Below are 14306 nucleotides of genomic sequence, written 5' to 3' on the forward strand. Positions count from 1 at the left end.
TGATGTTAGAAGGCATTTTCATTATGAAAATATTCAGACTTTTCTGAACGGGGGGGTGGGGGTGGGTGAGCGAGCAGTGATACAACCTTTCACGGAGATGTCTGGTTTTCCCTGCCCATCTACTAAACAACATTCTGGTCCATACGGAGACTCTAGCAAGGTTAGGAGAAAAATCTGCCCAACCAATAAACTCTCCAGCAACTCCCAAATAATCCCAGGGTAACGAGATAAGCTACTACACTAATGGAAAAAAATCTAGAAAAGCAAAACCTACCAACGTTAAGTGTAGGAGGTATTTCGTTTAGGTGAAATACCACTCCGATGCACCGGTTCCCAGTACCCCAGAGGACTTCTGGGGTGCCTGGTGAAAGATGCTGAGAACTCTAAGGATTGATTTATGTGGAAAGGGCCATAAGGAATGCTGGAAACATGACATTAACAGGACATGTCATTGAATTCCCCTGACTCTAATCCAGTAAATGGTAACGCTAATGCAGGAACGTGCATGATCCAGAAAACGAAGGCTGCGAGGGGCACGTCGCTTTCCTACACAGATTTGATTTTTAATTTATGCACAGGTTTCATTTTAATTTATGCAAGTCGGCTGCTGGCCTCGGGGTCCTTCACGGAGGCCGGAGGGAGCCGGTAAGTCACCCCCGGCCGGTCTGGCCCTGGCCCTGGTCCCCCTCAGGGGAGACAAGGCCTCGCCGCGCCTGCCGGCCCCCACGGCAGGGCCCCGGGCCGGCGCGGAGGAAAGCCCGGCCAGGGCGGGCGGGGCCGGCCGGTAAAGCCGCTCCTCCTCCCTCCGCTCCCGGAAGAGTCCGTCTGGAAAAGCCGCCGCCTCTCCACCGGGCCTGGCGGCACCGGCCGCCTCCCCGGCTGCGCCAGCCCGCCGCGGTTCCCCGCCGAGGGACGCGGGGCCCGGCTGCGCGGGGGCGGCGCGGCGGCGGGGCGGAGGAGGCCGCGCCGGGTCCGGCCCGGCCCTCAGCGGCGGCGGCGCCCGGCTGGCGGGGGAGGGAGAACCACGTTGCACCGCCGCGCCCTCCCCTTCCCGGCGGACGGCAGCGCCACGTCTCGGGCAGGAGCCGGGCGCCAGGCGGGCGGCCCCAGGTCTGCGGGGGTCTCGCCGGGAAGGGTGGCGGCGGGGCGGGGGGGGCGGCTTGAGGCGGCGGCGCCCGCCGGGAGACGGCTGGGGGCGGCCGGGCGCCGCTTGAGGCCGGGGGGGCGCGCTCGGGGCTGCCCTCCCTCCCCGCGGCCTGCCGGGGTGCGGGGAGCTGCTCGGCCCGGCTCGGTGGGCTGCGGCCCCGGGCCGCCGGGTGCCTCTGCCGGCGCCCCAGGGAGGTGCCCCGGCCCCGGCCCCTGCCCGGGGACCCCTCGGGCGCGTCTGGCCGGGCGGCTCCCCAGTCCGTGACCGGGCTCCGTTGCCCGCCTGCTTACTGGTGTTTTAAGCAAAATCGGTTGTTTTCATACAGTTGTTTTCCCTGTGAGGTTACTGCTGGGTTGCTGTGGCGTGCGTACACCTCTGTGTGTGTCTGCCTGTGCTCAACACAGAGATACAGTAGGAACTTGAAGCCAAAATACTGTAACCTCTAATATGTGGGGATGCATTGCACAGGAGAAAGCCGTTCTTCATGACCCTGATTATTAAAAGGTGTTTTATCACAAGGCTAACAAACCATCTAATGTTGGCTGGATTTTGCCGAGGTGTAAGCAGTCTAAATTGTACTTGCCTTTTGTCTGTAATTCTTCTGCGGCTTGTCATATAATATCTATTTGCTGTACAATGGCCGTTCTTCCAGAAGTTTTATGGTAAGCTTTATTATACAGAAGAGCTTTTAAAATCAATAACAAATCACAGCAGAGGTATTAATCTCTGTTTGGTGGAGGTTTCTCTTTTAGAAATGTGCTCCAGGTTTCTGGCTTCTTCACAGCTCACCTGCGTAAGGGTCCCCTACATAATTGTCTAGTCCTGTGTGTCCTGAGCTGTTAGCAGCTTCAGAAATGTTTTGGAGATGACTGGTGGTATTGCTGGGTGACCAGGGCAGTTTGGTACAGTAGCAGTTGCACAAATACTCTCAGGAGATATGGAAGGAATGTTGCTCAAAATGTTTGTGTTCCTGTAAAAATGCAAATAAAATATCCCTGACTTGATGTTCTCCCCACAACCCCCGCTTGTTTTTTAACTGGGGATTTCTTATATTTCTTTAGTAGATAGCAGCCATAGCACTTTGTAATCTGAATTCAGCTGTCAGTAACTATTTGAACAAAATTTAAATACTTGAAGTGACTATGTACAACAGCTTCTGTCAGATTGTATTAGTTGACTGGGTCTATACCCAGAGGTAAGATCTGAATGCCTGGAGAATCATTTGCAAATTCTATAAACTGTGTTTGGAAATCCTCCTCTCAACTCGCCATAAGAGAAGACAGCGCTGAACTGCAAGTCCAGGCCACATTCTGACTGCCAACGCGTGCTGTAATTAGTAGTTCAGACTCTGTACAGTGATAGATACTGGTTGTTCTGCAGACAAGTAAACAGTAGTGATGTAATTTAATTAAAAAAAAAATTAAAGTAAATCTGAATTCCATACTGCATTCTAACTAAAGTTATTAAAGTAGAGGCCAAAAAGGCATTTCCATTAAAAGGGACAGTGATCTTAAATCAGTTGTCTCACTGAATATTATCTTGTTGCATCATTATGCTGGTGTATCAGTGCTACTAAAAAAAAAAAGTTGTAATAAAAAAAGCTGTTAAATAGATCACGTAATCACAAAAGCTGGATACTTGGTTGTATTTCATTGTCTCTATTATTACCCCATGTCCTGGTACTGTGTGTTGAAGTTGGACAGGTGGGTAATCTGTGAGCACTACTTGCTTTTTAACTCAAATTTTCAAAGCTGTGTAAGAAATGTTTGTAAATTTACTACATTTTGTTTCTAGAGGATGCAGCTCCTTGGTGATTACAACTTTGGCTGTGAGCTGTTTCCATGATCTCCTGGAATTATCGGCTGCCTGCTGCACACCAACAGCTGTAAAGCTCAGAACTGTGCTCCTGCGTAACATCTTGATGCTGTTGTTGCTGATGGAGAGGAACAGGACTTGGTAGTTCACTTGGTGGCAAATTGTTTGGAGGAAACACTTTCCCAGGATCTGGATCATTTTTACCATGGACTCCTCGTCGGTCCAGCAGGACGTTCACTTGGAGAACAGAAGCAATAATGGGGGCCGTAACAGCTCTGAAGAACTTTTGGATTGTAAAGCCAAGTCAGATTTGCCAGTTACAACAGATGAAATTAACAGTAAGTTACTTCATACACACCAAATCATTTCCTAGTCTTACACAGGCTTCTCTACAACTACCTATTTTGTTGTTCAGGTGATGCTGAAGGACTTTCTTCCTTGAGGTCAGGAATTTCTTGTACAGCAGTTTTAAGCAAGTTTGCTGAAGGCTGTTGCTCTGTGTATGACAAAACTGTCTTTTGTTTTAAAACTTATTCTTTTGAAACAAAACCGAACTATTAAGTACTATTGGCTATCAGTTAAGTATGTGCTGCTCAGGGTGTTACTCTGTCTTCTGATAGTGTTTCCAAGAGTATATACCTGAAATTCACTAGAACTAATAGTTCTGAAATGATTGTTGTGGAGTAAGCTCATGACTGGAGTACTTTATTCTGGCAAAAGAAACTTTCCAAATAAATTGATTAGGCAAAAATCAAAATGTACTCAAAAAGTCTCTCTAAACTTCCATTTATGGAAGAGACATGTGGGCATGTACTCCCCAAATTATCTCAAAATATCTTTTATATGTAGACAAGCTCTATAATAAAATAATCTTGCAGCTGTTTACAAGAAACTTAAGAGAGTGCTGATGTGAGTAGATTATAGAATCAAACTTACGTTGGAAGGGACCTCTGTGGGTCGTCTAGTCCAACCTCATGCACAGAGCAGACCTAGCTTTGAAGCTAGATCCGGTTGCTCAGGGCCTTGTCCTGTTGAATTCTGAAAATCTCCCGAGAGGAAGGTTCAATAACCTCCATACCCATTCCAGTATTTAACTGCTTTTGTTGTGAAAATCTTTTCCTTGTATTGAATTGAAATCTCCATGTTTCCACTACAGGTATCTAAGGACATGTTGGTATATAAGGATATGGTGGTAAATGGGTGGAGGGGGTGTATATGTTGCGGCTGCATAGATACACAGAAGTGTGCAGGTTACTTATGTAAAAGGAGGTGATCATGTGACAAAGTTGTTAGCCTTCTGCCCTCCTCACACTGTAGATTTGCCATCTTGTCATGGGCAAGAAAGTGGAGGCCTGAGACTTTATTTGCGTTTCTTACGCTGCCCATTAGCAGACTGGCAGAGTGTAGTTATATGATGATTCATTCATATTTTATGAAGTTGGAGATCACGCATTCCTGTCTTCTCCTGTGTTGGACATTGTGCAAACAATTGAATTGTGGCTTACAAATAGGTAGTGTGTCTTTCTACTGTTTTCAATCTAATTGCATTTCCTCCCCCACTGTTCTAAAAAGACCGCAGTTGTGTTGACACTACTGCAATTAAATTACTTTCGTTCAAGGCAGCATTTAGATTCCGACTGTCTCATGGCCTCAGGAAGTTGCCAGGAAACGGTTCCTCCAGAATTTTGCTTCAGCATCTATTTTGTATATGTATACCACTCACAGCTGTGAAGATAAAAATGTAAATAAATTATAAACCTGATGGAGTAATAGCTGCAGTTTCTGAAAGATGGGCAGAAACAATATTGCTGAATGTGCAAGGTGTCCCCTTAGTTTTGGCTTCTTGTGGCTATTCTTAGCACTGACTTCTCTTTTAAATTTAGTTTTGACAATCTTTTAGTTTTAAAATGCCTTAAACTCTGACTTAGGTTGGTTAGTCATTAAAAAAGCAGTCCTGTCCTCTGTCCTCCTTTGCATCCTTGCACCCATCCCTTCATCGTGCCTGCAAGTGTTTTTGTGACCACGAGGAACTGATTCAGGCTAAAATGGCCTGAAAATGTTCTCTGTGTGACCAATAAGATACTCAAAAGTGTTTTAATTCAAATCTTAGAGAGCTGACAGGTTTTGGCAACCTAGGGCTGAAAGCTTTTTATTTTTACCTACATTCAGTTTCCTCTGAGCTGGTTCACTGTACCAAGCATCTGTGCTGGCTTAAGGGAAGATGCACTGCAGAGGTGGGAACAAATGGTTAGGGGTGGAAATTTATCTTTTCCTCTTTAAATTACTCTGAAGTGAAATTTGACTGCACTTAAAAGGAAGCCTTTTGCTTTCTTCAATAACAAAAGGGAAGACAATTAAAACCTCCTATCTTCCTACCTGTAACTTTTTCCCATATGGCTTATTTAATTTCAGGGTGCGCTTTAATGTTCACCACATACATGAAGGATAATAGCTTTATTTTTGAATTGTTTTGCTTTCAGAAGTTTGTAGTGATTCATTATATTGGGGGGGGAAAGTTTAATAGCAATATGTTAATAGGCTGATCTAAATCAATAATTAAAAGTTTTATTGAATCGTCGTGATCAACTTCCTGGCTACAGAGTATTTCTGCATATGAATCTTAGAAACACTTAGTTTTGGGAGGAACTGTTTCTCAGTTCTGGTTGGTTTGATTTTTTTCTTTCCTCCCACATCTTCTTTGAGCAGACTTTAAAAAAAAACAAACTGCTTATTCAAGTCTGTAGCTCTGAGAGGAGGAAAAAAATAGAAAGAGGAAACTTGATTTTTCTACTTGCAAATACTTTGTGATCATAAATGTTAAATATTTTTAAACATCTTTATGAAAAAATAATGAAATCTTCCCTATTATTCCAATGGGTTCCAATCACTCCAGTGATACATGGTGTGGGAATGAACAGAAAGACAGTGGCTATTTCAGTACCTTGCTCATCTGAGATCTATAATAATGCATTTAAAGTTAGATACATAGTTTTGTTGCAACAGCAGTTTCATAGATGTAAGTAGTCCCCAGCTGAGTGAAGTACAAATGTGTGAGAAATCCAAAATACAAACCTGTTAAGTGTTGAACTGGTTTTGAAGATGCATTTTTCCTGATGGAAAAGAAAAATCCAATATTAGTAAGTGGGGATAAAATTAGTATTAAAGTCGTTCTTGAATTGCCTTCTAATTGGTAGATTTATTATTTTGATACATGTGAGTTTTGCTAATGTACGTTTGATGAAGACGTCCTATTTGAAAAAATTTAAACTTGGTTTAAAATTGAGAAACTCTGCTTGGCCCAGGCTGGAAGTCAGGTTGGTGGATGCTTTCTCCCCAGTGCCCAGCAGCATACCAAATAGCTGAATCATTCAGCACAGGCACGCAGTTGCTGAGTCTTACTTGTAGCAGGTTGCCACTCGGTGTGACACAGATCACATTACTTAGACTTGGAGTTTCATGCTTCTAAACCTAACAAGATTTAAAAACCCGCGTGAGGTTTTAAAGATAATTTATGATCACTTTTGAGGTCCTGCTTGAAGGCAACGTAGTAAAGCAAATGAAAGGTACTTGTTCTGGTCTTTTTAAATGAAGAATTGAAAGTCCTTTATAAAATTCCTCCTGCCAGTTGCTGTCATTAGCGATTTCCATATTCTTACAGTCTAAAGGCAGTAGTGGTAGCATTGTGTTTGGGTGGAGGTGTGATGATAAATGGGGTGGCTTAAAGTGTAGCTCAGTGAAACTTTCTTTTCCAGCTACCAGTATTAACATCAACGAAGTGCCAAATGAAGAGGGAAGTCTGGAGATAAACAGCAAAGTGGACACCTGCCAGAATGGGCCAGAGTCGCTCTTCCCTGACTCTCCTGTGTCTTTTGACCCCACCAGCAGTGTGCAGGGTCAAGAGTCGTCCCCAGGTGTGACTGGTTTCCATGACAGCCTAAGGAAGTCTCAGGGAACTAGAGCTGAGGGCATAGTTCTTAGAAAAGAAGCTTTGCAGTCTCTCAAACTAAGTCTTCCCATGCAAGAAACTGAATTGTGTAAGCATCTGTTTATGGTGGCGCCCCTGCTTTCTCTTGCTGCATAAAGCTTTTTACTCTGAGCCTGGCTCTAGAATCCTATAACATCATTTAAGCTTGGACTAAACTTTGTTTTTGCAGTAAGCTTTTACTTTGATCTACAATTCATTTTCTTTCAGTAAACTACCCTCTGCTGCAGCTAAGGCACGTGCCTTAGCATTTAAAAATTGTTCTTGCGCTGGAGGGGAATTTGTGCTTTCTGGGGCTGCAGCTATTCTAATCTTCTTGATTATTGTGAGTAACAGGTGACATTAAAAAAAAAAAAGACAGAACAGCAGAACTAGGTGATTTTAAGCTAAGTAATAAAGGGGGGAGAGAGGGGGGAAGCCTTTATAGTAAGGTGCCTAATGCTGCAGGAGTTCTCTGAAATAATGTTTTTAAAAAGCCTTACTACAGGAAAGATTAAATGGGAGTTAACAAAAAGTAAGAAAATTTATCTAGGGAACATCTTTCTCTGACCTGTAGGGAATGAGTGGACTGCCTAGGTCTTGCTTAGTTTTATAATTCCAGTACTGTCAGAAGTGCAGGACAGGTGAGATTAAATGACAGCAATAGTTTTGTTTTTGCCGTATGATCTCTTGTCATGTATACGTGGAGGAACTACAGCATCTGCAAACTGAGCGATGGAAATACACAGGCTTTATCAATGCTTACACAAGGATATTTTAAAAGAGGGTATTCTGAGGTGCATGCGAATGGGCTTTCCTTGCATTCCTTGCTTAAGCATGAAGCATGTTGCTGATGGTAGAAGGGGCTTTTTTCTTTTGCATCAGATTTGCCTGTGTTGGAGTTTTCTGTTTGACTGTAAAGATACCTTTCACTTACAGGCTCAGTAGAGTCTTCACTCCCATTGGAGAAAGAAGAACAAATAAGACTTCAAGCAAGAAGGCGCCTAGAAGAACAGCTCAAACAATACAGAGTGAAGAGACATCAAGAAAGAGTGAGTACCACACAACAGACCTTCTAGATTCAGTGTGTTGTTGAGAAGCTTAAAAACTTTATCCTTTCTGTGCTCTAAATTACTGTTTTCTCTCCTTTAAAAGTTCATTAGTTTTCTCAAATCTGAGAAAGCATTTTTTTTTTCTTCTGGACATGCAAAATTTGGTTCTCTGTTACCTCATCAGTAATGTACTGTTTTGTGCTTCTTAAGTGTGTGTGTGGGGGAAGCAAACACAAATTTTCCTATATTTTTCAGTTAGCTTTTGGAGTCTACCTTGAACATTTTCAAAATGCTTGTACTGAGCCTTGATAGGGCTGATTGCTGATGTAATTTACCTTGTTTATGAAATGATGCATATACTTAAATATTAATGTAAAAGTGTAGAGCTTTACGTATTAAGTTCTACAGCAAAACAAGTCTTTGATGCTAGTTCAAATGTAACATGCTGGAATTTATTGTTGACTCTTTGCTTCTTTTAGTCGAATCAGTCTACATCCAAAAACCGGCCCTCCAGCACCCTAGATCCTGAGCTGATGTTAAATCCAGAAATCTTGCCAAGAGCTAGCACTGTAGCAATGACAAAAGAATACTCCTTTTTGCGGACCAGTGTGCCCAGGGGGCCAAAACTGGGTAGCTTGGGACTTCCAGCATCCTCAAAAGAGAGAAGAAGTTCAAAATCTAAGCCCAGTAAGATCCGGTCCTTGGCTGACTACAGAACTGAAGACTCAGGCTCTGGAAACACTACTGGGAATTTTGTGGCTACTGATTTATCTGGTGGGACTCTGAAGCAAAGCAGAAGTGGTCCAACATCAGTTGTCTCTGAGATAAGTCTACCCTCTGACATGGATGATCGAATAGAGAATTCCTCCTTGGCAGGTGATAGTGTTTCAGAGATTGATGGGAGTGAAGTGGGAATGAGGCTGGATGGAAACGAGAGTGACAGCTCTACCTACAGCAGTGCGTCAGGAAAAGGACTGTATAACAGTTTACAGAATGCAGAAGGCAAACAGGGTATTCCATATACAATAAATGGTCAGAAGATACATCCTGATGCAATGGGGCAATTTCCTTCCATCAGTGAGGTGCTACAGGCTGCGGCAGTGGAGCATCAAGCCCAAGAGCAAGAAGTTAATGGCGAAGTACGGAGTAGGAGAGACAGTATTTCTAGCAGGTAAGAAAGATCATTGTACAGTGAGGCCATTATTGGCCATTATACTTTCTTGGAATAGGCAGCCTATTACTCTTACATTTTACTAACTTTGAATCCAGTTTTAACTTACGTTCATTGTCATCAAATCTGTTGTTAACTTACAGCTTCTAAAAGAAACTGAAAGGTCACTTCACTTGAGTACCTATTTACTAAGTATATCTTCAGAGAAAGATATTTTTGCCACTGACAGTGTGTCTTACATACTGCTAGCAGTTGCTTCTACCTGTATTTACTTGCGAAGCAGGCATGCATTCACTGAATCACTGATGTGGCATTCGTCTTTAAAGTCTGAAAGTGTAGACTTAACTGACTCAGTGGTATTTATTATCGTCCTTTTCCTGATCCACACATGTACTTTCAGACCTCAAATAGTTATGAAATGCCAAGAGTCTTGTCCTAGATACTCTTATCCTCTTCGGTCCTTTAGAATGAGATTTACTTAGTCTCACGGTATTAAACTGTGAGTCAGCAAGCAAGTGGATGAGTGGTGAAGCCCTTAACAATGCAGTTGTGTGTTTTATCAGTTGTTTGCAGATGCATGTTGTATGCATGCTCATTTTGAAATTACCTTTTTTTTTTTTCTTCTTCACTGGAATAAAGTGTAATGGCCCGAGATGTTAAGGTAAAATCAGTTGTCTACAATTATTCCAGCTTAGACTGAATTCTTACAGTAACAAGAGAGAGAGGATCTTTCTCTAGACTCCTTGGCTGTACCTCAGGGAAGGGGAGCGTAAGGAATCCTTTAGACCAAATACTTGTTCTTCCTTCTTTTGTAGCAGCCATTGGTATTTCTCAGGCACTTTCACATTAAAGCATACAATTGCAGACAATAGTTGTGGAGGTTTTGTGCTCCCATTATGTCCATTTGTCTGCTTATAATGGGATATGCAGATACAGAATACAATGAAATCAACCATTGCTCTTCTGTAAAATAACAAATATATGGGGGCCACACTAGATTCTAGTTGCTACAACTATAGGAAACTAATGTATAAAACCTTAGGGTGAATATAATTTCTTTATCTCTTTAGATGGTAATGAAGGTTGTTTCACTGTGTTCTGGACCCATCATAAAGCCAGAAAAAATGTCCTAAATTCTAGGTCACACATGAAGACTTGAGTACCTCTTAATTTCAGCTTCACTTTTCTTCTACTAGATGAGTGTTGTATTCTAACCCTTTAACTGTGTATATGCTGTCTCTGTCTCCAGTGTTTCTATGGAAAGCTCTATCGCAGGAACTCATGACGAAATGTTGCAGGTTCTGAAGGAGAAGATGAGACTTGAAGGGCAACTAGAAGCACTCTCACTAGAAGCTAATCAGGTAGAAAATGAATTTGAATTTCTGTATTTAGCAAATTATATTAATATGTTAATTAATTTTCAAGAGCCTCCTACTCATTACTTGTGGGAATTGTGTTTTGTAAAAACATTGTTGAATAAGGTACTTTACAAGGATGCTGTGGTGGGTTGATGCTGGCTGGATGCCAGGTGCCCACCAAAGCTGCTCTATCACCCCCCACTTGAGCTGGACAGGGGAGAGAAAATATAACAAAAGGCTTGTGTGTCAAGATGAGGACAGGGAGAGATCACTCGCTGATTACTGTCATGGGCAAAACAGAGTGCACTTGGCGAAAATTAATTTAATTTATTACCAATCAAATCAGAGTAAGATAATGAGAAAATAAAACCAAATCTTAAAACGCTTTCTCCCCACCCCTCCCTTCTTCTCGGGCTTAACTTTACTACCGAATTCTCTATCTCCTCCCCCTGAGCAGTGCAGGGGGACGGGGAATGGGGGTTGGGGGTCAGTTCATCACACATGGTCTCTGCCGCTCCTTCCTCCTCAGGGGCAGGACTCCTCGCACTCTTCCCCTGCTCCAGCATGGGGTCCCTCCCACAGGAGACAGTCCTCCACGAACTTCTCCAATGTGGGTCCTTCCCACGGTCTGCAGTCCTTCAGGCACAGACTGCTCCAGTGTGGGTCCCCCGTGGGGTCACAAGTCCTGCCAGAAAACCTGCTCCAGCGTGGGCTCCTCTCTCCGCAGGGCCACAGGTCCTACCAGGAGCCTGCTCCAGCGCGGGCTTCCAACGGGGTCACAGCCTCCGTCAGGCATCCCCCTGCTCTGGCGTGGGGTCCTCTACAGGCTGCAGGTGGATATCTGCTCCACCGTGGACCTCCCTGAGCTGCAGGGGGACAGCCTGCCTCTCCATGGTCTTCCCCACGGGCTGCAGGGGAATGTCTGCTCCGGTGCCTGGAGCATCTCCTCCCCCTCCTTCTGCACTGACCTTGGGGTCTGCAGGGTTGTTTCTCTCACATATTCTCACTTCTCTCTCTGCTGTTGTTCTTCCGCAGGTTTGGTTTTTTTTTTTTCCTCTTCTTAAATTTGATATCACAGAGGCACTACCGCTGTCGCTGATGGGCTCGGCCTTGGCCAGCGGCAGGTCCGTCTTGGAGCCGGCTGGCACTGGCTCTGTTGGACACAGGGGAAGCTTCTAGCAGCTTCTTTCAGAAGCCACCCCTCTGTAGCCTCTCTGCTACCAAAACCTTGCCATGCAAACCCAATACAGATGCTTAAGACGATAAATATAAAGTTAGTAAAGTCTTAAAAGGCTTTAAAAAAAAAAAAATTGTTTTCTTTTTTGGAAGCGCGATGATAAATCCAGAGTAATGCTAGTAGTGTCTATATAGCTGAATTTTCTCTTTATATTGATTGATGGCATAACACGTATAATAGAAAGCATTCCTCCTTAAAGTGTGGAAACGTGTTCTATTAAAAATCCTGATATGGTTACTGACATATAATGCTGTATGTCTTGTCTGCGCTTTCCTCTGTATTTTCTTTGACTATTTGAAATACTTGCTAGGTGAGATGTCACTTTAAAAAAGAATTTTTTACAAGCCACTGGTCTTTGCTTTAGCAAAGGCATTTTGCTGGGCATCTTCTTTACTCAGCCATTAATGTATTTTCTCTTTAAGACTTCTGTATTTTGATTTTTCTGGACACATTCAGGCTCTCAAAGAGAAGACGGAGCTACAAGCCCAACTTGCAGCTTTGAACATGACACTTCAGGCGCAGATGGAGCACAGCCAAAACAGCCAGCAGAAGCAGGAATCTCTGAGCTCAGAAGTGGCCACATTAAAGCAGTCTTGCTGGGACCTGGAACGAGCAATGGCTGACCTGCAAAATACCTTGGAAGCAAAGAATGCTAGTTTGGCTTCTTCAAATAATGATTTGCAGTTAGCAGAGGAGCAGTACCAAAGACTCCTGCTGAAGGTTGAAGATATGCAAAAAAATGTTCTCACCAGAGACAGCACAGGTGGGATGATGTAAATGTCAATCTTTAAAATTTGTTATTCCATAAATCATTTTGTTTCAATATAATTCTGAAGTCTAGGAAGAAGAAGGATTTTTAATTTGTGTTTCATTTATGTCAAACTAATAAAATGGTTTGAATTTTAAGATTATCGTTTTTTATTTTGTGTCACAGAAGTACCACAATTTGCAAGCTGCCACTGCCAGCTTGGAGAGGGAGGCATAAATATTTAGTCTAGTAACTGTTTGACAGTGGACTAATGGTTTTTAGAAAATTGTACAAATATTGGTTTCTGATGATGACTCTACATGTCAGGGTACCTGCTTTGTGATTTTTAATTTGTTCATATTTTCTACCTCTAAGGAACTATGAATGCTTATAGAAGTGATTCATTTATTTTAATTTTATTCTGCTTATGACCTGATACTTTGGATTGTAGCACTTCCCCTCACTTTTGCAGGAAAAGCCAGTTTTTATGTAGTTAGGCATATATGTTTTTGTTCACGAAGAAAGAAGAAAAAAAAGAAAAAGCTATGAATATAGCAATAATCCTTGAAAATGTGTGCATAAAAATAGAACAATGGAGTGCGCTAGTCCAAGTTCTTTATTTTTCTTTTTCTAGTTCATGATCTGCGACAGCAGTTGGCTTCCTTACAGAACCAGCTTCAGAAGGTGCAGTTGGAACGGACCACACTGACCAATAAGCTAAAGGCGTCCGAAACAGAAATCTCATCGCTCCAAAATGTGCGGCAGTGGTACCAGCAGCAGCTTGTCCTAGCACAGGAGGCCCGTGTCAGGCTGCAGAGTGAGATGGCCAATATACAGGTATTATGATTTAATTCCATATGGGAGGACTGAGAATCTGTTCTTTTTTTATGTTAGTTTTATCCAGAGGACATCGTTTATGAGCTCAGATGAGGGAGCCTGTCTCATTTATATATTTTTCAGGTGGAAAGTAAGGGGGGATGGTTTTCATCATGAGGCGTTAGTTCATGTTAATGCTGAGCCATAAATTTAACCAAGGCACTTGCCTTCTGTGGATGAAGATCTGCAGTGCCATGAAAGTAGTAGCTGAGATAAGGCACAGATAGATTCAATGTGATTGGGTTTTTTTCTGAAACGCTTAAATTGGTTGGCCAAATTTTGACTGTATTAATCTGTGGTGTCCCCCCCCCCCCCCCCCCCCCCCCTTTAGGCTGGGCAAATGACTCAAGCAGGTATGTTGGAACATCTCAAACTAGAGAACGTGGCACTGTCTCAGCAGCTGACGGAAACCCAGCACAGATCCATTAAAGAAAAGGAGCGTATTGCAGCACAGCTGCAAAATATTGAGGTACGGTTGTAGGTGGCCTTCATGAATTACCTTCTGCCTAGGTTGTGTATTTAGGTTTTGCAAACTCAAGGCTATTTCAGCAAAGTAACAGTGAATTCTTATGAATCGATTCAAATGGTGCATTATAAAAACAGTAAATATTTCAGACCAAATAAATTTGCATGACATTACAAACAGTAAGAGGGAGCAAGGCCATATGTTTCCCATTCCAAGGAGATACTTGCATTTTCAGCTCTGGTATTTGTTGCTAGTTGAATTTTAAAGGTGGATGTAAATGTTCTCCTTTGCCCATTCATGAACTTTTTCAAGAGAAAACTTAATTGGAAATTAAATCAGTCAAGTGCTTCTTAAGTGTGTGAAATTGCTCAGGTTTGTCCTTCCTGCCCTCCAGTAAGAAAAGATGGGTAAAATCTGAAGTGCAGTACGCTCACTTTGAAAGCACTTAGAACCTTAAATCCCATTGAATTTCAGT

The 14306-nt window shown here is 42.9% G+C and overlaps 1 protein-coding gene across 4 annotated transcripts in view; it reads left to right on the plus strand.

Moving 5' to 3' along the window:
* The first annotated feature begins 968 nt into the window (after positions 1-968).
* Positions 969-14306, plus strand: part of GOLGA3 (golgin A3) — a 31170-nt gene continuing 17832 nt past the window's right edge. For 2 of the 4 annotated variants that reach the window (XM_052797460.1, XM_052797461.1), the window contains exons 1-9: positions 969-1110; positions 2942-3300; positions 6715-6996; positions 7863-7975; positions 8455-9146; positions 10396-10507; positions 12198-12504; positions 13124-13326; positions 13697-13834. In XM_052797460.1, coding sequence (XP_052653420.1) covers positions 3168-3300; positions 6715-6996; positions 7863-7975; positions 8455-9146; positions 10396-10507; positions 12198-12504; positions 13124-13326; positions 13697-13834 — 1980 coding nt within the window. In that variant the 5' untranslated portion in view covers positions 969-1110; positions 2942-3167. The remainder of the gene's footprint in view (positions 1111-2941; positions 3301-6714; positions 6997-7862; positions 7976-8454; positions 9147-10395; positions 10508-12197; positions 12505-13123; positions 13327-13696; positions 13835-14306) is intronic. The other 2 variants (XM_052797462.1, XM_052797463.1) reach the window with 2 other exon arrangements.

This window comes from Harpia harpyja, chromosome 9 (genome assembly GCF_026419915.1).
Source record: "Harpia harpyja isolate bHarHar1 chromosome 9, bHarHar1 primary haplotype, whole genome shotgun sequence".
Lineage (NCBI taxonomy): Eukaryota > Metazoa > Chordata > Aves > Accipitriformes > Accipitridae > Harpia > Harpia harpyja.